At 43.8% G+C, this 24,836-nt stretch overlaps 2 protein-coding genes across 11 annotated transcripts in view; one reads left to right on the plus strand and one right to left on the minus strand.

The window, feature by feature from the left end:
* The window catches only part of KIF24 (kinesin family member 24), a 75,908-nt gene extending 52,199 nt beyond the window's left edge, over window positions 1-23,709 (plus strand). For 3 of the 5 annotated variants that reach the window (XM_047829325.1, XM_047829327.1, XM_047829326.1), the window contains 7 exons: window positions 1,502-1,623; window positions 2,506-2,611; window positions 10,526-10,597; window positions 13,310-13,419; window positions 17,370-19,577; window positions 20,728-20,821; window positions 21,783-23,709. In XM_047829325.1, the coding sequence (XP_047685281.1) occupies window positions 1,502-1,623; window positions 2,506-2,611; window positions 10,526-10,597; window positions 13,310-13,419; window positions 17,370-19,577; window positions 20,728-20,821; window positions 21,783-21,923 (2,853 nt within the window). In that variant the 3' untranslated portion in view covers window positions 21,924-23,709. The remainder of the gene's footprint in view (window positions 1-1,501; window positions 1,624-2,505; window positions 2,612-10,525; window positions 10,598-13,309; window positions 13,420-17,369; window positions 19,578-20,727; window positions 20,822-21,782) is intronic. The other 2 variants (XM_047829328.1, XM_047829329.1) reach the window with 1 other exon arrangement.
* Window positions 23,684-24,836, minus strand: part of UBAP1 (ubiquitin associated protein 1) — a 61,201-nt gene continuing 60,048 nt past the window's right edge. For all 6 annotated transcript variants that reach the window (XM_047829331.1, XM_047829332.1, XM_047829334.1 and 3 more), the window contains one exon: window positions 23,684-24,794. In XM_047829331.1, coding sequence (XP_047685287.1) covers window positions 24,654-24,794 — 141 coding nt within the window. In that variant the 3' untranslated portion in view covers window positions 23,684-24,653. The remainder of the gene's footprint in view (window positions 24,795-24,836) is intronic.

A 24,836-nucleotide genomic window follows, 5' to 3' on the forward strand; every position in this document is an offset into this window, starting at 1 on the left:
TAAGGTGGACAAGGTGCATGAAAAACTTTATAAAGTGTAAAACTTTATAACAGAACCCCAGAAGCCAACTTTTCTTGACTTCCCTGGGGGTGAACCACAAACCATCCTCTAAGCGTCTGTCTGTATCCGCTGTATCCGCTGTGCCTAGCCAGGCCTTGAGGCCTTTCTCAGCTGTGTGTCCCTAGCATCATTACTCTCACGTGGCAGAGGCCACCTGGCTTCTATCCCTAGCCTGACGATATTTGACCTATGTGACCTCGGGTAAGTCACTAACTTCTCTGTTTCTTCCCTTATCAAGCATATTGTTTATACAAATGTAGAGATTTAAAGGATCTCCCCTGTCTCTTCGTGGGGCTTGTAAAAGACCAAAACCAACAAGCAAAAAACCAAAAGAGGTGTGAGAACCCTAAAACTAGAAGGAAATACACCAGAATCTTGTTTACTCTGGATTTATGTGAGGTATATATTTTCTTGTTGATAGTTTTCCTACATTTTCCAAGTTTTCCACAGTAAGCATGTCTTTCTTTTCTAATAGAGAAAAAAGAAAAGTTTGATAAAAAGAACATTACACATCATCCTTGCATCAGTCTATGTACGCACAAAGTCAGAGTGACAGGAGAGAGGCCAGGATAAAGAAGTACATTTGAACTAGGTGGTTCAGTTACAGATGTGCCTGAAGCAGCCTAGCCAGCATCCGAGCTTAGTTAGCAGTGCAGGGCAGGGGGACCTGCCACACCCAGTGTAAGGGACTACTGTCACTCTTATGATTTCTAATTAGCAGTAACATACTAGCTCTGCAGTTGACAGTACAGTGTTATAAATTAACAGGTTCTTCTCTTTATAAAAAGATTCATCGGATAGACCTATTACACTTGTAGCAAGCTATTTACAAAATGAGTGCATCTAAAATATTCTAAATTTGATTCTGAAATACAATTCTAGGGGCACTTGGGTGGCTCAGTAGGGTAAGCAGCCAACTCTGGATTTCAGGTCATGACCTCGTGGTTTGTGAGTTCAAGCCCCACATCAGGCTTTGAGCTGACAGGCTGACAGTGTGGAGCCTGCTTGGGATTCTGTCTCTCTCCCTCTTTTTCTTCCCTGTGTATTAGTCATTCTGTGATACACATTTCTGTCCTTTGCTTTAGTTACTAAGATAGGTGGCTACTGTGGGACCTTGCTTTGGAGACAAGTCATGCCCTGGAGATTGTAGTCAGGCTAAATCTATCAAAGGTATAAAAAAGAGCTTATGAGATCAAGAAGTAAATTAGCTCTTGAGCTATTAAATGTTCTCCCCCAAGGTGAGTATTCCACATTGTTTGCATTGCTGTTGGGTATTTACTCTGTATGATTTAATGTTTAGGCAGCTTTCTGCTTAGAAGGAAAATGACTGCAGTGTACTGACAAAGGTATATGCCTGGTCTCTATTGCTCTTAGCCAACTCTTAGAAACCAGAGGGCTTTTTTATTTCTTGGGGAAATCACCCTATGGATTTTATTTTCAGGTGATTCTGAAAGGCAGCAAGGAGCGCAGCACTGGGGCCACTGGAGTTAATGCAGACTCCTCCCGCTCCCATGCTATCATCCAAATTCAGATCAAAGATTCAGCCAAGAGGACATTTGGCAGGTGAGCTGGAAATATGCAAGGAACTGCATTGTCTGCCTTTCCGTAACATGACTTTGAAATATGTGTTATCAACAACAGAACACTCTGCCACCATGGAGTTTTTAATAAATATCAGGGATACAGAGTAGAGTTGTTAGCCCTGAAATAAATCATTGTATTAAAGTGCCATCAGTTGATTAACCATGAAGTAATGACCTATTGTTGGTCAAGCCTAAGTTATTAAAAGGGACATTGATTGCTTCTAACATGAAACACAGTATCAGCAAAGGAATAGTAGGAAATGCATCTCAGCTTACAGGCCAAAAAAAAAGGGGAGGGGGGAGAGAAAATTAATCTAGCCTTCTTGAAAGAAGCCATAAGACAATTGAGTACATTCATTGCTTCTCTGGTGCTATCTTAGCAAACTCTGCCACACTGATGGATGAGCCTATCTCACCTCTCAGTAATGAGTCTTTTTCTTTTCTTTTTTTTTTTTCTTTAAACTTTTCTTTCTTTTCTTTTTTTTTTTTTTTTTTTTTGGCTGGAAAGCAGCCCACAGAAGTTTCTATTTAATTATCTAAGTGGTCACATACGTGATTTGCATTGCAGTCATTTAGCTTTATGGGAAGAATGGCGGGCTTTTTTTGGGGGGGAAGAATGTTTTATTAATTTTAGTCATACTTTCTCACAAATGATTAAAACCAATGGAAGTGTCTGAGTGAACAGTGCTATCAACAGCTGACAGATCAGGATCTTAAAATACTTTTGGAAAGCTGACAGTAATGTCTTTTCTTTCCTGAGGATGGGCCAGTGTTAATTTCTTCCTGCCGCCACAAAATGCTGACTGTTGTAAAAATAAACCAAAGCCCCAAAGAAGTTATCTTTGCTGTGTCTTTTCTCTAGGATCTCTTTTATTGACTTGGCTGGCAGTGAAAGAGCAGCAGACGCCAGAGACTCAGATAGACAGACAAAGATGGAAGGTGCAGAAATAAACCAGAGTCTTCTGGCCGTAAGTTGTTTGACAACTTTAATCTAAAAATCCTTCTTGAGGGGCACCTGGGTGGCTCAGTCAGTTAAGAGTCTGACTTCAGTTCAGGTTATGATCTCATGGTCTATGAGTTCGAACCCCGTGTCAGGCTCTGTGCTGACAGCTCATAGCCTGGAGCCTGCTTCGGATTTTGTGTCTCCCACTCTCTTTGCCCCTGCCCTTGCCCCTGCCCCTCCCTCCCTCTCTTTCCCTCCCTCCCTCCCTCCCTCCCTCCCTCCCTCTCTCTCTCTCTCTCTCTGTCTCTCAAAAATAAATAAATAAACAATTAAAAAATTTTTTTAAAAATCCTTCCTGAGAGATTTTGTCCCTCTTTACATGCAGCCAGAGTGGGTGAGGGTGGCTGGGTGGAATCAGTAGAGCAAGGGCATGCATGCTCTTAGAGTCTGGCAGTGGAATTCCAAGGTTGGAATTGGGCAGAGGCTGCCCAATCAGATTCTCAGCAAAGGAACACACAAGTATTTCTGCAGCTGCTAAATGGTTAACTTAGGTAAGCTTTCTCCCTCTCATCAAATTTTTAGATTGTATTAAGTTTTCAAACATACAAAAGTAGAATAAATCATTTAATGACTTCCCAAATACTTGCACCCAGCTTCAACATGTGAAAAATCTAACTAACCCTTCCCTTGGATTATTGTAAAGCAAATCCTGTCATCCTGTCATGTCTTCCACAAATATTTCATTATCTCAAGGAGATGAGGGCTCATACTTTCTCAAATATACCTGTAATGCCATTATCACACCTAAAGAAATAATTATGTTATATTATCTATTATCTAGTAAATGTTATCCTTCCTCCAGTTGTCCCATAAATGGCTTTTCACAGTTGGTTTGTTCAAATCAAGATGCAAACGGGACCCTTGGATCATTTCTGATAGTCTCTTTTATTCCATATCAGTTCTTCCATTCTCTCTCTCTAATATCAATGTATTTGTTCAAGAAAACTGGGTCACTTGTCCTATAAGATTTCCTGCATTCTGGATTAGGTTGACTGCATCCCCATGTTGATGTTTAACATGGCACTCTGTTCTGTCTATTTTCTGTAAAGTGGTTAAGGTCTGTGTTTGTGCTGTACAGTACAGTAGCCACTACGGCACATGTGGCTATTGAGCACTTCAAACGTAGCCAGTCTGAACTGAGATATGCTCTAAGTGTAAGATACACCCTGGATCTTGAAGCAGGCATAATATCTCATTAATATTTTTCATATTGATTACACAATGAAATAACATTTTGGATGTATTGGATTACATAACATGTAATTAAGATTAATTTGGAGTGACTGAATGGCTCATTATTTGGCCAAGCATCGGACTCTTGGTTTTGGTTCAGGTCATGATCTTGAAGTTCGTGGAATTGAGCCCCATGTCAAGCTCTGCACTGGCAGCATGGAGCCTGTTTGGGATTCTCTCTGCCCCTCTCCTGCTCATGAGCGCATGTGCGCGCGCGCTCTCTCTCTCAAATAAATAAATAAACTTAAAAAAAGATTAATTTCGGGGCGCCTGGGTGGCGCAGTCGGTTAAGCGTCCGACTTCAGCCAGGTCACGATCTCGCGGTCCGTGAGTTTGAGCCCCGCGTCGGGCTCTGGGCTGATGGCTCAGAGCCTGGAGCCTGTTTCCGATTCTGTGTCTCCCTCTCTCTCTGACCTTCCCCGTTCATGCTCTGTCTCTCTCTGTCCCAAAAATAAATAAACGTTGAAAAAAAAAAAATTTGAAAAAAAAAAAGATTAATTTCATTTTTTTTAATGTGAAATTTTAAATTACACGTATGATTTGCATTTGTGGCTAACATTTCTATTGGGAAAGCACTGTTCTAGAAGCTTGATGAGATTGAGGTTCTGTTTTTTGACAAGAATTCATGGGTAGTTTTTAGACTTCCTATAGGAACATGTCAGGAGGTACAGAATGTCTGCTTTTCTCTCTTTGTGATTTTTTTAGAATTGAGAAAAATTCAAGTGTCAGCTTAATTCCTCCATTATAGTTTCCTATCAGACTTTTTCATTGAGTGGTTTTAGCAGCCGTTGATGAACATCGCCTGTATCTGCTGTTTTACTAGAGATTCCAAAGTGATGATATTCTAATATTCCTTCTTTATTAGCTGGAAAGAACTTTCCCTCAACTGTCTGATTCTGAAATATAGTTCATACAGTAGAGACCAGATAAATTCTTGCTTCTTTGCCTTTACTCACCATTTTGCAGAATGACTGGTGTCCTAGTAACCTAAACATGACCAATGAGTTTGTTATTTACTTTTTTTTTGTATTATTATAAACTCATTATAATCATTATTCTTTTTTGCTATTTAAATTGTACATATTTGGCCAGTGGGAGCTTTTTCAAGTATGTTCCTTTGTTTTTTTGACCAGCCCTCTTAGTCTCGAATAGCTTCCTGGCTTTCTGGTATGACGAGATAATCTAGGCTCATCTTGTACGTTTCCTTTTCCAGACCTTGAATCAGCCAGTTCTTCAACAAGCCTTGGTTTTAGAAGGAAATGGCATTTAGAGACCATTAAGGGGCCCTAGGGGTGCTTATACCATAAGTGGGTTAGTAGACAGAGCTAGGAAATAGATTTTTTTTTGAAAGGGAAGGTAGATCAGGGATTCATACTAATAAATTAATTCAAAATTAAGGTTACAAGGGTTTTGGTTAACTTTTTTGAATTTATATTTCCCTTCTCTCCTATGCTAGAATTCTTAGTTCCTAACATTAATTTATTAGCTCTACTTCAGTATGTATACATTTCAAAATAATCCTAACACTACTCATAATATGATTACTGAATTCAAATTAATATTTCTTTGCAGTTTCTTTTTCACTCTTAAATTGTATCTGGTTAGGGATGTGTAGTCCTAATATTGTGTTGCAAAGTCACTTGATAAACACACACACACACACACACACACACACACACACACACACACACATTCAGTACATTGAATATATATGTATTCAACGCTGTTCTCAGAAGCAAAAGGGTAGCATACTGTAAACACTTTGCTTTTTTCCCTGACCAGTATCCTGGAGCTCCCTACACGGTTCTATATAAAGATCTTCCTTATTCCTTTTTGCAGCTCTACAGTGCTGCCTGTGCTCCTCCATATTATTTAAGTCCTTTTGACCAGAAATGAAGTCTCTAGCTAGGTACTTTATTTCTAGGCCTCATGAAGGATAAATTGCAAGGCTAGAAAGGTGAGAGAGCGTCTATCTTTATCTTTTTAATTTTTGAATAATTTTAAGTTTACAAAAAGATGCAAAAATAAATGCCCAGCATTCCTTCACCCAGCATCCATAGTATTAACATCCTACGTGACCATAATAAAATGCTCTAAATTAGGAAATTAACATTGGTTATAATACTATTAACTAAAAAAAAAAATTTTTTTTTTAATTTTTTTTTTTTCAAAGTGTATTTATTTTTGGGACAGAGAGAGACAGAGCATGAATGGGGGAGGGGCAGAGAGAGAGGGAGACACAGAATCGGAAACAGGCTCCAGGCTCTGAGCCATCAGCCCAGAGCCTGACGCGGGGCTCGAACTCGCAGACCGCGAGATCGTGACCTGGCTGAAGTCGGACACTTAACCGACTGCGCCACCCAGGCGCCCCAAAAAAGAAAAATTTTAAAGGGGTGCCTAGATGGCTTAGTCAGTTGAATGTCCAACTGTTGATTTCAGTCATCCCAGGGTCATGGGATCGAGTCCTGTGTCAGACTCTGTGCTGAGCATGGTGCCTGCTTGAAATTCTCTCTCTCACTCTCCCCCACCCCCCCGCCTGCCTCTTTCTCTCTCTCAAATAAAAGTTTTAAATATTTAAAAAAAAGTAATAATACTATTAACTAATCTACAGACCTTGTTTTAATTTCACCAGTAGTCCCACTGATGTCCTTTTTAGGGTCCAGGACCTTTTATTGCATTTAGTTCTGTCTTCATAGTCTCCTCAGTTTTTGTTGTCTGTGACTTTAACACCTTTGAAGAGTGCTGGCCTTTTATTTTGCAGATTGTCTGTGGATTTGGGTTTATCTGATGTTTTCTCAGATTCGATCAAGGTAAAGAATTTTTAGCAAGAACAACACATAAGTTGTGTCCTTCTTGGTGGATCATATCAGGTGGTGCATGAAATCAGTATGTCTTACTACTGGTGATGTTCACTTTGATCACTTAAGGTGGTTTGTGCTAGGTTTCTCCACCGTAATGTTACCATTTTTCCTTTTGTAATTAATAAATATCTTATGGGGAGATACTTTGAAACTATGCAGATATCCTATTTACATCACACTTTTGCTGCCTAATTTTGGCATCCATTGATGATTCTTAATCTGCAACAATTATTGTGGTATTTACCTGGTGGGATTTCCTGTTCCTATCACTCTTTTTACATTAATTAGTTGGAATTCTGCTGTAAGAAAGAGCTGTCCTTCTTCTCCAATTTATTTATTAGATTATAACAGTAAATGGATATTTCTTTTATTTGCTAGATTATAATACATTTCTATCATTATTGCTCAGATTGTCCCAGATTTGGCCATTGTGAGCTCTTTCAAGTTGGCTCCTGTATCATTTTGATATATATGCCCTCATCATTTTTTGTTGTTGTTTATGTATTTTGAGAGAGGGAGAGAGAGCACAAGCAGGGGAGGGGGCAGAGAGAGAGAGGGACAGAGGATCTGAAGTAGGCTCTGGGCTGACAGCAGAGAACCTGACACGGGGCTCGAGCTCACAAACCGTGAGATCATGACCTGAGGCGAAGTCTTAGGCTCTGACTGAGCCACCCAGGCTCCTCATCCCCCATCATTTTTGAGCATATCCTTGCCTTTTGGCCTTATAAGATGTCACACACTCATCTTTATGCTTTCCCTGCCCTAGCCCTGTAATCAGCCATTTCTCAAAGGAGCCCCAGAACCAATAGCATTTACATGTTAAGTTTCTAAGACTCAGATGGATTAAGTGAACTGGCCAGGGGTCCATATTCTCTAGCTACAAATCTGTGATTCTCATATGTAAAATTATGGTCCAGGAATCAAGCATAAAACCTGGGAAGAAGTCCATGTGAAGTCATACAACCTCTTGAGACTGGACTATGTCTATCTCACAAGGTCAGTAGCATGCAAAGGAGCCTAGAAACAAGCCTTCAAAAACAGCATCATAATCTTGTGCTTTGTGGGGCTCCAGGGGGGCTCAGTTAGTTGAGCATCTGACTCTTATTTTCAACTCAGGTCATGATCCTAGGGTCATGGGATCAAGCCCCACATCAGGCTTTGCACTGGGCCTGGAGCCTACTTGAGGCTTTCTCTCTCTACCTCTGTCCCTCTCTCCTGCTTGTGCTCTCTCTCTTTCTCTAAAAAAATAAAATTTAAAAAAATAAATAAAAATTTAAAAAATATTTATTAAAAAAAATCTTGGGGTGCCTGGGAGACTCAAGTCGGGTAAGCATCCATCTTGGGTTCAGGTCATGATCTCGCGGTCTGTGGGTTCAAGCCCCGTGTCGGGCTGTGTTGACAGCTTGGAGCCTGGAGCCTGCTTCAGATTCTGTGTCTCCCTCTCTCTGCCCTTCCCCTTTTTGCACTCTCTCTCTCTCTCAAAAATAAATAAACATTTTTAAAACATTTTTAAAAATCGTGTGCTTTGTAAGGTGCACAAAGGTACACCTTATTTCTTCTTGGGTATTCCCCTTAGTTCTCCCTTAATAAGTTTAATAAAGTATACTTCCCATTCTGATTCAACAGGGCTAAAGGGACTCAAGGACTCATAGGGATTGGTGGCCACACTTGGATTTGAGTATGTAAGGGGCAGGTGTAACTCAGGGGCAGGATTTGGCTACCTGTTTGTCCCTTTTGGAGAACTGTCCTAGTGCTCAAGTTTGGGGTATTTGTAATAAAAGAGGAAATTCCCTTATATAGGTTTCTCTATCTGAAAATAGAATTTTCCCATGAAACCTTTTGTAAGCCAAAATGGCATAAGGCAAAGAAGTGATTACCATTAATTTATATGGGAAAAGTGTGTGCATTCCCAAAATGCCAAAAATAGCCTGTCTTCGGCTTTTCTGATACCTTAAGATACATCTTGCTAATGGGTGTACAAACTAAATCAAAATAAAGCACAGATGGAGGAGCCTAGCTGGCTTAGTCAGTGGAGCATGTGACTCTTGATCTTGGGGTTGTGAGTTCAAGGCCCACACTGGGCTTAGAGTTTACATAAAAAAAAAAAAAAAACTATTAAAAGATAAGGGGCACCTGGGTGCCTCAATTGGTTAAGCATCCAACTCTTGATTTCAGATCAGGTTATGATCTCACAGCTTTTGAATTCCAGCCCTGTGTTGGTCTCTACGCTGACAGCACAGAGCCTGCGTGGGATTCTCTCTCTCCCCATCTCTGCCCCTCCCCCGCCCGCTCGCTCTCTCTCAATACTAAGTTAGTTAATTAAATTAAATAAATAAAACACAGATGGAGATACAGTTCTGCTGAGATGTTGAATGTACTTCCCTGGGAAGCAGTTGGACGGTACCACTCTTGCCGCTCAGGGTACACGCACTGCACCTGTAAAGGCTTGTTGCAGAATAAACGCTGAATACTATTTTTACTTTTCACCTTACTTTTTAATGTTTATTTTTGAGAGAGAGAGAGAAAGCGCGTGTGAGCATGGGTGGGGGAGGAGCAGAGAGAGAGGGAGACAGAATCTGAAGCAGCTCCAGGCTCCAAGCTGTCAGCACAAGAGCCCGACACAGGGCTTGAACTCAAACTGAGATCATGACCTGAACCGAAGTCAGACGCTCAACTGACTGAACCATCCAGGGGCCCTTACTTTTAAAATAAAAGTGAAAATCCTCTTTAAATTTCTTTTAGTTAGCACAGACAGGTACTAATGTAGGCCTTTTATAAAAGTGAAATGGCATAAGCTGAACTTTGAAAAAGTGGAGGATACTTGTTCCTTCTTATATACTGCAGCTTTTTGGATAGAGAGGAGTTAGCTGTGGACCTCAATATTTGCCACTAAGAACAGCCATAGCAAACTCTCAAGGCTAATTACCTGTTCTTGGTGAACTCCAGCATGGGTACTTCCAAGGATTCCTTCCATCCTCTTTCCTCCCTTCCTTTACATTTACTTTATTTTAACCTAGATACATGACTCAGAAATAGGAGATCTCTTCTCCCTCCTCCTGTTCCCCTCACCCTTGCTGTTCTGTTCTTTCTGATGAGCATGTTACCCCTGGAGGTCTACATATGTGGATCTCTGAGCGCTAGTGATGTTCAAATGTGCACTTTTTTCAGGGGCTTATGTCTAGGAGCAAGTGATACGTCCTTGCCTTTGGGACATAGTCCCTGCCTTTTTAAAATAAGAAGGTAAAAAATAAAATGAGAAGGTAGACTTAGGTGATTTCCCAGTTCCTTTCCAGCTCTGACTCTAGGATTTCTTCTGTCCCACTCAGAAAACTTTTATCTGAGTCTACACTTGAATCTACACCTATAGGTATGCATGTGGGAGCAGGGAGGTTGAGGGAGTCAAGTAGATATTCTCTCTACTTCAGCACATCCATAGCTGATAATAGTATAAGAGGAGATGAGAAAAAGGGAGGTGGCAAGCCAGAACTGCCACCACATAAGCTTGGACTCTGGGCCTTGTGGGAAGTTACCTGGTTTGTCTGTTCCCTGCTATCAGGGCTAATTCCAGGATCACAGCCTTTATGTTGGGTGGCCCTTAACTAGACACAGCACAGGATGTTGTTTCCCAGTCTAGCTTGATTCTTCTTGTTGGACAAGAAACTACCAGGGCATTTGACTTCCTTTTGGAGGATTGCCTGAGTGTGGCTTATTTAAGAAAAGTCTGATCTGTTAACTCTCTCTTTGCATGTGATATATGATGTGTTTGTTGTTATTCTACTCTGCAGCTGAAGGAATGTATCCGAGCATTGGATCAGGAACACAGCCACACTCCCTTCAGGCAAAGCAAATTAACTCAGGTAAAGTTAAATGTGAGCTTTGAGTTTGTTCTCACTTGTTCTTTCATTCATTTGTTCGTTCAGCAAAGCATCCACTGCCAGCAATGCATGATGCTAAGCTTGGGGGTCCAGGGAAGGAAAGGGTCACATTCTTTCCAGGAGCTCATTCTTTCCAGGAGCCTGGAATGGGCTCATTCCAGGATGCCCATTCTAGAGAGGGGCATCCTCAGGCAGAGATGCCTGTGGTGGGAGGCAGCTGGGCATTTTCGGGGCAGTGGTGCTCTTCTGGTCATCACTCAACAGCTTTTTGCCAATTTCTAATATAAAGAAATATTTTTTATTTAGTGGAGTCTCTTGAGCCTTTGAAGGGAGGTTGGTGTAGCTGTACTAAGTACTTTCTTAGCTGTAAGACTTAGACTAGTGTTTCAAGATAAAAAATAACAGTTGGAGTTAAAAAGAATGAGATAGATGTATTTTTGAAGAGTTTATTTTGGGGCGCCTGGGTGGCTCAGTCACTTGAATGTCTGACTCTTGATTTCGGTTCAGGTCATGATCCCAGGGTTGTGGGATCAAGCCCCGCATCAGGCTCTGCACTGAGTGTGGAGCCTGCTTAAGATTGTATCTCTCCTTCTCCTCCTCTCCCCTGTTCACATGTGTGCGTGTGCTGTCTCTCTTAAAAAAAAAAAAAAAGTAAAAAAAAATTATTTTTAAGTAATGTCTATATCCAACATGGGGCTTGAACTTAAAACCCTGAAATCAGGAGTCACATGCTCTACCAACTGAGCCAGCCAGGTGCCCCGGATGAGCTAGATTTTTGACAGGTTCTGATAGGAAAGATGACCAAGATCTATAGTATAAAAATATGTTATGAGACAAAAACTACACAAAAAAATTCTGCATGTATTAACTGATTATTCTGAGTGTTAAAACTATAGGTAATTTTTTCCTCCATTTTTCTGTCATGAAACTGTGCTTTATTAACAGAAAATGCTAGTAAGTCAGCATTGTAATAGCTATACAAAAGTGGCCCATGGAGGGGTCTGCCTACATATAAACTGCTGTGAAGGCAGTTATGGGTGCTTCTGATTCCCTTCTGCACCAAGTCCTGTGCCCAGTGGAGAATGGACTAGGGTAGAAGGCAGTTTATGAGATCTTTGTATTTTGGGAGAGGTTTTCAGTCTGTGCAGCTATCCTAATGGCTCCACAGGGCCTGTGGCAGAACCTATAACATAACTCCTTAGTAGTCGGAACTGGTTAGATGATGTCTTCTCAAACATTTCAGCCAGAAACTTAGAAAACCTTTCTTATGGGTGATTCTGACATTAGTTATTTTTTTTTTTTTTAACGTTTATTTTTGAGAGAGAAAGAGACCATGTGAGCAGGGGAGGGGCAGAGAGAGAGGAGGACACAGAATCTGAAGCAGGATCCAGGCTCTGAGCTGTCAGCACAGAACCCAACATGGGGCTCGAACTCACGTCCTGTGAGATCATAACCTGAGCTGAAACCAGATGTTTAACTCACTGAGCCACCCAGGTGCCCCTTGGCTCTGTTATTTTTTAAAACAAGTTCACCATCCCCAGAAAATGTGTTCCTACTTAATTAAATAATTCAGGGGTATCTGGCTGGCTCAGCTGGTAGAGCATGTGACTCTTGATCTCAGGGTTGTGGGTTCAAGCCCCATGTTGGGTGTAGAGGTTATTTACGAACAAAATCTTTAAATAATAATAGTGATTCAGACCATATATACAAGTACAAAGAAGATGGTAGGAGGTACCAGAAAATCCCACCTCCCAGTGATAATCACTGCTATGTTTTGGTGGACATCCTTCCAGACATTTCTCTGTCCATATATCTACATGTAGATCTACTTACATAGTTATGGAGTAATATGCCTTTTCACTCAGATTAAGTTTTAGATCTTCCTGTGTACCTAAGTAAAGCTATACATAATTTTTTAATCATTTATTTTTGAGAGAGAGAGTGCAAGCACGAGCAGGGACGGGGCAGAGAGGCAGGGGGGTGGGAAGAGAGAATTCCAAGCAGGCTCAGTACTGACAGCACAGAGCCCGGCATGAGGCTTGATCTCACGAACTGTGAGATCATGACCTGAGCCAAAATCAAGAGTTAGAAGCTTAAGCAACTGAGCCACCCAAGTGCCCCACATAATTATTTTTAATGGTTGTATTATATTCAGTTAACGATTTGTTCCCTACTTAAAAATGCCTAGATTTTCCAATTTTTATTATTATGCTGTAATGCATATCCTATATATATATATATATATATATATATATATATTTTTTTTTTTTTTAATTGAACAGTTCTCTTTAGGATAACATTCTGGAAGTGTGCACTTTTTTTATGTTTTCATGCATATTGCCAAACTGCCTTCCCAAAAGGAAGTACCGTTTCATGGTAGGTGCTACATGAGTAGTGTAGCAATGTAGAAAAGTACCCATTTCCCTGGACCCTCACTAGGGCAGGCATCATTAGTCTTAATCTTATGGGTGAAAAATATTAGTATTTTTAATGGCTTGTTTGTATTTCTTTGGTGGTGAAGTGAGTACCTTTTTTTTTTTTTTTTTTTTAACATGGTTGGTCATTTGTATTTCTTCTTTGTAAACTGCCTTTTTGTAGGGGATGGGGAGCTATGGCCCAGTGTCCTGCCCACAATTAGTAGTCAATATGCCCCTTGTTAGTTGACTTCGTTGACTTGACTTCTGTTTTGGACAGGTCCTGAAGGATTCTTTCATCGGTGATGCCAAAACATGCATGATTGCCAACATCTCGCCAAGCCACGTGGCCACTGAACACACTCTGAATACCTTGCGTTATGCTGACCGGTGAGTTGCTCTCAGGTAGCAAGTCGTGTGTACAGGTCTCATACACATATAGGGGTCCGATCTTGAGCTCCAGAAGCCTGTTCTTGAGGCAGTGATCCTAGTACCGAAGGGGAATGTGCAGTTGGTGATTTGAAGAATGTGACCTGGTAGGCCTTGCCATTTTACAAGTGTGAATGTGACAAGAGGAAGAGGACACGTTCCCCGGTTCAGGAGACAACTCCATTGGTGATTTTTAAATGGCTATTGGGAAATGAAATTTCTTTGGAGTTGAAGGCTCAAGGTTTTCTTCCTGCTAGCCTCAGCCCTAATAGTAAGGGATAGAATACATGTTACTTGTCAAAGCAGAGACACTTAGAACTTTGTAGGTCCAGAAGAGAGCAACCCAGATATAACATGTTACAGAAGGATAAATTGAGCCCAGAAAAGGGCAGGAACTTTAAAAGGGCTCATTGGGAATTGGTGGTAAAGCCAGCACCTTTGACTATTTGGGGTGACTTTGATATCTGCCAGGGTCCCCCCAACCCCACCCCATGTCTTACTCTGTGGTCGCATATGTTTCCTACCATGGATGAAGACGCTACCATTTCCATTCTTTCCTCTGGCTGCTTTGCTGCTTGGTCCTGTCTTACATCTTTTTCTGTGGTCTCCCAGAAGCTGTCTCCTCTCCAAGGTTAACAAACTATTTGAGGGAAAGCTTTTCTTTTCTTTTCTTTTTCTTTTCTTTTTTTTTTTTTTTTTTTACTACTGTTGAGGAATCTTTAGTATCCATGGCATTTTATGAAATTCATTGGGAAGGAAAAGTGAGGTATTATTTAAGTTCAATGAAAACAGGAAACCTTATCTTTTTCTCTACCGTATCTATTGCTCAGACAGTGCTTTACCTGGTAGATGCACAATAAATATTTGTGAATGAAAGGAGGAACTCTTCCTGGGTGTCAGGGTGAGGCACTCTGTGTACCATCTCATTTAGATAGGAGAGATACTTGACACAGTGGTTACAAGAGCTCTGGAGTCCAGACTATCTGGGCCAATATCCTACTTCTGCCTCACAATAGCTGAGTGGTCTTGGGCGTAAGTTTTGGGTCCAGTTTCCTTATCTGACAGGGGATATTAGCATCTACATCTTACAACAGTTACATGGAATCAGTGAGGATAATATGTGTGAAGGGCTTACCAACATGCTGGGCACATAGTGACTACTCAATATGTTAATTTAATTTATGTGTTAATTTAACCAATGGTAATACTAATAGGTCCCCAAAATAGGTTTCTTTTATTGCATGATTTCCTAATGCCTGCTCACTAGCACTGCTAGAGGAAAGGCTACTTCATGAACTGAGATCAGATAGAAGATATGAGATGATCCAAACTTGTTTCCAAAAACCCAGTATGGCTGGAAATTCTTTACCCCCATGTATCCATTACCCAGCTTCAACAGTTATTAACAGTAAGCTGAACTTGTTTCATAACCCCACTCACTCTCCAAATCATAGACATTGTTATCAATTGCTTAGACTAATAACTTCATCACTAGAAGCAGAGAACAAGACCATCTCCTCACTTAGTGACTCAGTAAAGGAAGATGAAAATAACCCTTTCTCATAGGGGATGTATTAAGTATAATTGCAAAATTATTTGAAATAATTTTGGCTTTAAAGAGAATGGAAAAAGTATAATAGAATTCGCTTCATTTGAAGCAGTCTAATACATTACTGAAAATAAATGAGGAGCACCTGCGTGGCTCAGTTAGTTAAGCATCCAACTCAGATTTGAGCTCAGGTCATGATCTCACATTTCATAAAACAGAGCCCTGAGTCAGGCTACGTGCTGAGAGCAAGGAGGGGGCTTGGGATTCTCTCTCTACCTCTGCCCCTCACTCACTCAATGTGCTCACTTGCTCGCTCTCTCTCAAAATAAAAAAATAAATGAAAGCCATTTATTTTATGTGCTTAAATGAGGCCTAGAAGAATGTTGCTAAGTAGTCCAGAAATAAAGTTCCATAGTTCTAATAGATGTATCAGAAGAGCACACTGACAGTTGTGATTTTGGTGACATGAAAAGTACACTGGAAGCAGTTAGCATCAATGACCAAATTACCTGTAGGATTCCTTCTGGCACTCAGCTGTCTATAGTTATTTACTGTGACTCCTAGTGAGAAATTTTGATGTTTCTCTCTTAAACTAAAATATTTAAGATTTTTATAATAGGAAGTAATATGGAACCATCTAGACTTACCATGGCACCTCTCAGCCCGTTGCTTGTATGTCCTACTGCAACACCTAAACAAAGGCCTGTGGATACAATTCGTGTGTCTTTAGTCACATCCTACATCTCTTTGCTTAGCTATGTTGCCTGTCTTCCTTGGCTCTCAGACTTAAAGGTAAGATTTAAATGAAGTCTCAGTGTCAGACTTACGATCTTGGTTTTCAGAAATGACCAGGTGTCATTTGGCTACCAGTAATGATTGGAGTAAAACCAAAACAATGGAGGGGCACCTGGGTGGCTCAGTCAGTTAAATCATCTGACTTTTGGTTTCAGCGCGGGTCATGATCTCACAGTTCATGGGTTCAAGCCTTGCATCAGGCTCTGTGCTGGCAGTGCAGAGTCCTCTGTCTCTGCCCCTCCCCCACTCATGTTCTCGGCCTCTCAATATAAATGGATAAACTTAAAATAATGGAAGAGACATTTTATGGGAGCCCCCAAGTAGAAGTAGTACTCCCTTCTAGAGGATTTTTTTTTTTTTTTTAATAAAGAAACACTCTTTGTTTTTAACGTTTTATTTATTTTTGAGACAGGGAGAGACAGAGCATGAACAGGGGAGGATCAGAGAGAGGGAGACACAGAATCTGAAACAGGCTCCAGGCTCTGAGCTGTCAGCACAGAGCCCGATGCGGGGCTGGAACTCACGAACCATGAGATCACGACCTGAGCTGAATTCGGCCGCTTAACCAACTGAGAGCCACCCAGGCGCCCCTCTAGAGGATTTTTAAATATATCTTCTTAATTAAGTAGGCTCCATGCCCAACGTGGGGCTTGAACTCATGACCCTGATATCAAGAGTCGCATGCTCCACCGAATGAGCCAGCTGGACACCCCACCTCCTAAGGGATTTTAATGAAGAATCTACAAACTACTGGAGAGTCACATTTTTACTTGATGTCACCTTGTAATTCTAAATTCCTACAGTGTTTTTAAATATCACAGAGTAAGAGACTGAACTTGACAACTAAATCCTAGCAGAGACCTAATTCTGGCTTTTCCATCTTCTCTAAAATTCCCATGTGGAATAGAGCACGGTTCTCTATTTCTCTACCTAGGAGGCAACTTTGCCTCCCATGGGACATTTAGCAATGTCTACAGACATTTTTGATTGTCATGACTTAGAAGTGCTTCTGATGTTTAGTAGGTGGAAGCCAAGGATGCTGCTAAACATCCCATAGGGCACAACACAGGACAGTTCCCCACAACAAAGAATTATCTGGTTTTCCAAATACCACTATGCTAAGGTTGAGAAACCCTAGGAATAGACAGGTCACTTTTCCTTTAGTGGAATTAGCACAGCCTGCTTATTTCCAGAAGGTTTTGCTTCCTGAGTTCTAGCAAGTTTGAGGGAATTCATTTTCTTAGAGAAGCCTGAAAGGAGATGGGCTGCAGGAAAAGTGGGCAGGTGAGTGGTAGACACCAGGCTCCTGAGTTGGTCCACCTTCAAGAAGTACAGCATGGGCCCTACATGGATGTAGTGCAGTTCCAAGACCAGCTCCTCTGGCCTATCCCATGGGACTGAGGTGATTTCCAAAACTTCTGATCATAGAATGCTAGGTATATGCTTATATCCTCAGAGAATACACTTGTCTTTTTTGTAATACTTTTTGTTTCGTTTTTGAAAAATATAGAAAAGGAATTAAGGAGCATACAGGAATACACATTTAACATAAAATGGTAATTTACAGGGTCAAAGAACTAAAGAAAGGCATTAAATGTTGTGCTTCAGCTACCAGTCGAAATCGAACCTCTGGAAACTCTTCTCCAAAACGAATCCAGAGCTCCCCTGTGGCCCTGCCAGGGGATAAGTGTTCTCCCAAAAAAGTCAAGCTGGGACTTCAGCAGTCATTCACAGCAGCTCCCGGTTCCACGAGAGGGAAGGCTCATCCTCTGGCAAACCGCCCACCCAATATCCCTTTTGCTCCTGTACCTAAAGTTCCCAGTAAAAAGGGTGGATCCAGAGGGAGTCTTCACCAAGAGTGGGTCATTGAGACTAGTCCTGTGAAGGGAGTCAAAAAAAGAGAAGGGTCTGCCTCATTGTGCTCTGAGAAAATTCAAATGAGCCACAAAGCTGCCCGCAGATGGGGAAGCAGGACCCCTGGCCCAGGAGAAGACCCAGTGCATGGCAAACTGCCCTCCAAGTGCAAGAAAGTGCAGACTGTGCAGCCAGTGCAGAAGCAGCTTGTGTCACGAGTTGAGCTCTCCGCTGGCAACCTCCACCACTTAGCAGAATACAGTCAGGGCAGCAAGGGGAGCACACCTGCCAGGTCTACCTCTGAAGCTTGGACAGACATCCCTCCACACCAGAAGGAGAGGGAGGAACATTTGCGCTTTTATCACCAGCAGTTCCAGCAGCCGCCTCTCCTCCAGCAGAAGTTAAAGTACCAACCACTGGAAAGGTTTTTATGCCAGTACAGGCCCCTAGAGGGGCAGCTCCAGAAGGAGACCCCTCCTCCCTCCTGTTCTTACTCTGAGAGCCAGGATGGAGCCCAAACTGAGGACCTTGATGACAGCGATTTCAGTGAAGATTCTTTTTCACATGTCTCCAATCAGAGAACCACAAAGCAGAGAAACACCCTAGAGAATAGCGAAGGTTCATTCTTCCTTCATCAGAGGGAACAAGGACCTGAGGAGCAGGTGGCTGAAAGGCAGCGAAGTCTGCTTTTTAACCCCAGGACAGATGGTGATGAGAAGTGTCTAACTGGAAGCTGGATGTACTCCAGGGACCCCACAAGCCACAGAAGAGCAGCACTTAATCGTGGCCACAGCCCAAGTAAGTTACCTTTGGACTGGAGCAGAGAGGAGGACTCTACCTCCTCAGCACCTTCTCCCAGAGGCAACCTGGCAGAGAAGCCTTACTGCTCACAGGTAGAGTTTGTATATGGCCAGAAAAGAGGTGGCAGCCCAGCCTTTGATCTCAGACAGAATGCCTTCAGAAGTGAGGTTCCTGGGCAGGCCGAGGGTACTTCACCATCCCTGGAGGCAGATGGTTTCATTTTCTCACTATCCCACATTGCAGTTGCAAGATCTCCAGACCAAAGAGACACAGTCAGTACACCTCTGAAAGAAGTCAGACAAGACAGCCCAACAGCAAAGAACAGTTACGCATACCAAGACGACGACTCTAAAGGGGAATCAGGCACATGCTCTGAATATGCTTCTGGAGTGATGGCTCCCCTCACTGTGTCCCTCCTGGAGAACACAGACAATGAGGGCTCTCTTTCCTTGGAGCAGCTGGCCCAGGATGGGCCTGTGCATAGTCTAGTGGCAGTGGACACAGGGGGACCAGCTGTGGACCACACAGTGTCATCTGATGATCAAAAGGCACTTCTGCCAATCTCTTCGGCAAGTGGGCACCTGTGGCTCTCATCATCTCCCCCTGACAATAAGCCTAGTGGTGGTCTTCCAGCTCTGTCCCCATCACCCATCCGTCAGCAGCCCCCGGACAAGCTACCCACAAGTGAGGCCGACCTAGGAGGGGTCTGCAAGAGCACAGAGACTGCTCTCTTCTCCCAGGAACATGTGGGTAGCCAGCAGTATGATGCTGATGCTAAGGACACAGAGCTGAACAGCTCCCAAGATTTCCCAGGAAAGCTCTTCCCCACCATACATACTGGAGGACCCCACCCTGGGCCTATATTCACCCCACAAACAGAAAGTAGTGATATGGCTGACCAGCCCTGGGCCCAGGAAAGAAAACATCCAACAGGTCTTGGTTGGCAGGAGCTGAGTTTGTCCACAGACCCCATCAAGTTGTCTTGCTCCAACACAGACGTCGTATGGCTCAAATACAGGCTGATCCCAAGATGCTTAGCAAGGCCAGGCTCTCCCCTGATCCCCAGCTGCTCTCCAGAGATGGCAGGAAAAGTCCATCAGCTCACCCTGGGGCACGCACAGTAAGTTGGACACTCCCCAAGACTCGAGCCCCTCCGGCACCCCTACTTCCACCCCAGGTTAACGTTTTGTCTGTCCTGGGAATGGCTATTGTTGGCTCAGTGTCAGAGCTATTCTACAACTAGAGAGGCTTTGTCCAGCTTTTCAAGGGAGCTTGCCTAGATGCACCTGACATGGAGAGCAAGAATAAAATGTATGGGAGCAGGCCCACCAGGGTGGATGAACCCTGAGTCTGGGAAAGCTGGGACTTGAGTGGGAGAAGGGAGGATCTGTCACCTGTGGTAAGTTCAGAATCCTCTTCATTCTGTCGGGTCTATATTCCTGAAGTGCTGCCCAGAGATGCAAAAGCTGTAGCCTTGTGCCCGCAGAACCAAGACAGGCTGGCCACCTTCCAAAATGGTGAAGTTGATCAAAAACAGAGGGACTAGTGGTTTGTACTGGTTTCCCCAAAGGATGCTGTAGATGGTGCAGCAAAAAGAGATGGGACAGAGGCATAGAGGAAAAAAAAGGCAGAGGGATCAAGCAGGGCCCCTCTCAGCATTAGAGGCTGGGAGATGGAGGGCAGGGTGGGTGTGTGGGAACAGAGGCTACAGCCCTTTGCTAGGGCTCCTGATATCTAGGCCGGCTGTGTGCCTGCTGCTCGCTTTGGCTCCAGGCCAAGGCCATGGACAAAGAAAAGGACATGCAGGGATGCGCAGGTGAGAGGAGCCTGGCAGATCCTCCAGTTTCTAGCTCAAACCCCCTGCTTTGGTCCCTGGACGCCCAGGGAGGATAGATGATGGCAGGCAAAACAGGCTCTACCCCGTGCCAAGTGTGTCACCTCCAGTGGTCACAGCCTTGAACCTTTTGGCAGGGAAGCTATGGGCAGCTCCTGTAAAGAGCACTCATCCCTGTCCTTCAGTGTAGCTGGGGAGGCAGGGACAGCTTGAGAAGTGCCTCTTTCCTGGTATCTTCTTGGTATACTCTAGTGCCTAAATAAGCCCTAAGAACAGGTGACAGGGGAGGAGGTGATGGTGAGCTGGCCTTGGTCAAAGCTTTGACCACTTTGGGCAGAGGCAGTTCCTCCCTGGAAATAAGGCTCTCAGCTCCCAAAAGTTGCCCAAGAGAGATGGAAGGCCCAGAGGATCACACTGTCCCCTCTGGTGTTTCCAGGCAGGTGGTCATCCGAGCACACCAGGAACAGCTGGATGAAATGGCAAAACTGGGCTTCAAGGAGGAGACCCTAATGAGCCAGTTGGCTCTTAATGTAAGTGGCCTTGGCTAGACCCTCAGGGGCTCTTGGGAATTAGCCTGTGGGTAGTTTAAAAAAAATTTTTTTTTTCAACGTTTATTTATTTTTGGGACAGAGAGAGACAGAGCATGAACAGGGGAGGGGGCAGAGAGAGAGGGAGACACAGAATCGGAAACAGCCTGTGGGTAGTTTGATGGTCATCCTTGTTTGCTGCAGTTATATGTGGGGTAAGGGTCTGCTATCCTACTCTAGCAGGCCTTGTGCCATTCCTCTGACGTAGCTCAAGGGGGGCGCAAGGACAGGTGAGAGATGGTACTACACTCCCTGTTTCCAGGCTAAAATGTTTCCAGCCTGTATCCTGTGCCATTCTGCCTTCTTCTTGACTTGCTAGGGCCCCTCCCTGTGACAGTAAGTGACCTACAACATGCAAACCAGGGGTACTTTCACAAAAACAACCCTCTGTCCTGCAGAATACCTCTCATAGAAGTTTCTCAAATGCAGGGGTGCCTACCTGGCTCAGTCAGTGGAGCATGCAACTCTTGGGGTTGTGGGTTTGAGCCCCACATTGGGTAGAGATTACTTTAAAATAAAAACCTTTTTTAAAAATTCATTTTGAGAGAGTGCGCGCAAGCTTGGGGTGGGGGGTGGGGTAGAAAAGAAAAGAATCCCTAGCAGTCTCTGTGTTGTCAGCACAAAGCCTGATGTGGAGCTCGAACCCACAAACTGTTGAGATCATGACCTGAGCTGAAGTCAGATGCATAATGGACCAGGTCACCCAGGTGCCCCTTAAAAATCTTAAAAAAGTTTCTCAAATGCAGAGAAATGAGCCTCACCCTGTGCCATAGTGACTCTCCTGCAGATTTTCCAGCTGAAGGACGGACCTGGGCTCTGAAAACTTGCAAGAGAAGGGACTAGAAAAGCAGATCCTGAGAGAAGGCTAGCAAAAGCTCCATTTGTCCTTTGTTTCCTTTCTCAGGATTTTGAAGATTTTGTGACCCAGCTGGATGAAATCATGGCTCTGAAATCCAAGTGCATCCAGAGTCTGAGGAGCCAGCTTCAGCTATATCTGGCCTGCCACAGGCCAGCCACCGCCCCTGAGAGAACAATGGTGTCTTAGAGTAAGACCCAGTATGAGGTGATGGCAGCTCAGGAGCCTGTGCTGAAGGGGCCTCTGCCAGGTCCTCCCTGCAGATACCAGACCCACTCCCTGATCCTTCTCAGGCGACCCTTTCCCTAGCCACACATGGCCTTGACTGGGCCCCAGCTCCTCTCTCAGGACCAAGACTCTGTCCCTCAATTTCAAGCACAAGGCCATCTGTAAGGAAGGACAGAGCAGCCTAAAAAAAACAATATGGCCCTCCCTTTTCTTTGGGGCTAGAAGAGAATTTGTCTTACTCACCTCTTGTCTGGAAACACACTTGGGTCTAATAACCTTGTAGATGTTTCTGAATTTAAGGCTCAGAGGATGAGGTCAGTGGTAATGTAAATGCCAAAGGCCACAAGCTGGAGAAGAAACCATGCTGAACTCAGGGGATCTGTTAGATGAATTCTGTTCTTCAAGGCTTAGCCAAAAACTAAAACACTGGTGGCTTGTAGTGGGGGCTGGGTGAGCTCTGCCCCATCAGCCCTTGGAGACTGGTTTGGGCTTTAGGTTGCATACGTGGGACAGGCTTTATACCCCCAGTTCCCCTCCCTTCCTGCAATCTAGACCCAGAAGGGAGTGTTCATATTACTGCATTATTCTTTTCCCATCTCTGCTTATGCTGGGATGACTGGCCTATTATAAGCCCTAACAGCACCCATGCTCCTGTGGCAGGCAGTTCCTGGCTCCTGAGTCCTCACCTGTCACACCCTCTCGTGGCAAAGTTGAAGGGGAGGATCTCAGGCAAGTCCATCTCCTAGTGTTAACTTTAACATGACCCTGACTGTCCACTACCTCAAGAGCCTGTGTTTAGTAGTATCTTGGCAGGAGTGCTCCAGTCAGTAGTCTTGAGAATCTGAAGCAGAATTTTTACACACCCCTTCATATGAGTCCTCCTTGCTATGTATCTTTTCATCAGGAAGAGGCTCAAGACAAAGACAAATACAAACTGGTCCATCACTTACTAGGGCCTCCCGGGTCAAACTTCAGATTCATGTGTCACAGCCTTGGCCCGGATGCCCACTATAATGTGTGAATCTTCAATTTCTTACAGGGAAAGGATACCTTTGTAAGGTTTTAAACGGAAGGCTTAATTAAGAGGATAGAAGCATTAACTGGCTTTCAATAAGACTGCAGCCCTGCCGCCCTTTAACTGATCTGAGCACTAGAGGGCGGCCTCTTTCCTGGCCAAAAGACTGCAGTCTCTCCTCATATGATCACTCAAAATACTAGACCCATTCCCAGCCATGAGCATAAGGTAGGGACTACAGGATGGCATTAAGACCAGAAACTTCAGGGAGGAATCTAGTTCTCTCAGCTACAACAGCACCACTGAGAGCTGGTGAAACCGTCTGAATCTAGTTCTGCCTGCGGCGCACAGCACATAAACGCCTGATGCTTGTCACAGGAAAAGGTACTTCCTCGTTTCTGAGTGACTACACCACAGGCCTAGCCTGTCTCACCTCCAGTCTTGCAGGAAGGCATATGTCCTTGTTCCAGAGACTGAGCTACGTCAGGTTTGTAACAGATCCTCATCTGGGTCTGCCTCTGCAAACCAAAACCCAGGGCAGACTGCAGGGCCAGCTTCTGGGTACCAAAGGCCTACAGTGGGAAGAAAGTACTAATAAGACAAAATAGCTATTTCATGAGCAGCAAATCTAAGCAGGAACCTCTTCACCACCCACCCCAGCCCCTCAGTAAAACAGCACTTGGCAATAAATTATCACAGCAGAACATACCTTTTAGAGTTTTATTAGTAGTTCTCTGAAGAATCAAAATAGTTAGCAAATTACTTTAGATTCAAGACTGTATATCCTTTGTATTTAGATCTTTAATGATGAACAACATAATACAAAACAAACAAAAGAGACTGATTTCTATGACTAGGTGTTACTCATTGTGTCATCCTAGAGCAGGGGGCTGGAGGGAGAGGCTGTTCTCCAAGGAGAACTGAGGTGGAGTTAGTGCTGGGCTACTAAATTGCAGCCTATTTCTCCCCACTCGATGTGCTGGGAAGGGGCCAATGATTTCTTAAACCAACAACTGCTTCCGAGAGAAGGGAGCTCTAAAATCCTTGGTAGCAGAGGATTGTGGTCCAAACCAAGCCAAAAGAAACAGGCTGGGGCAGGGAAGCATGGTAACTGCCTGGCAGAAGAGGCAAACTCAGCGCCCCATGGGGAAAAGGGCATTTTTTGCACCTCAGAGACATTGCAGAACCAGTGTAACACTAAGATTTTGTTGGAAAAAAAAAAAACAAAAACCCTGGAAGAACCTTTCAATTGCACTCAACCTAGATCAGAGTTCAGTCCACCAGTGCAGGGGAGGGAAGCATCTAGCCCTAAAGCAGCAGAGTCTGGCCCTCCCACCCCTTCTTCCTGACTCCTTTTGGCAGCTGGGCCAGGTTTCAGCTGAGGACATACCCCAGAAGGACCAGGGAAGTCTCTCTGGAGGGCCAAGGTGGGAAGGTCACTTCTCAAAATACAAATACATTTAATATGGAAGGAGCCAGAGCAGTTCTGGAGGCATTCACATGCCCAAATCTTCCCTTTCTCCCCAGCTCAGAGACTGGCAAGCACAGTCTCCACGCCTGACCTTCCACCCCCAAAAGAAAATCGGGAAGTGTGTCCCTTCTCCTTCCCCACACATGGGATCCTCAGGGCCTCCTGCGGGGGTGGTTCCATGGCAGGGCCTAGGCAGCGCCTGGTCTCAGCTGGCTCCTGCCCGAGCCATGAGGTCTTCCAAAGCATTGTCCTGGTCATTGTTGTGTAGTAGCAGAACTTCCTTAATGTCTTTCAGTTCAAAGCCCATTTCCTTAAATTTGCTCATTAACTGAAGAAACTCCATCATCTAAAGGACAAAAGAGAAGAAAGATTGAAGAAAGGGGTCTGG

Source organism: Prionailurus viverrinus, chromosome D4 (genome assembly GCF_022837055.1).
Source record: "Prionailurus viverrinus isolate Anna chromosome D4, UM_Priviv_1.0, whole genome shotgun sequence".
Taxonomy (NCBI): Eukaryota; Metazoa; Chordata; class Mammalia; order Carnivora; family Felidae; genus Prionailurus; species Prionailurus viverrinus.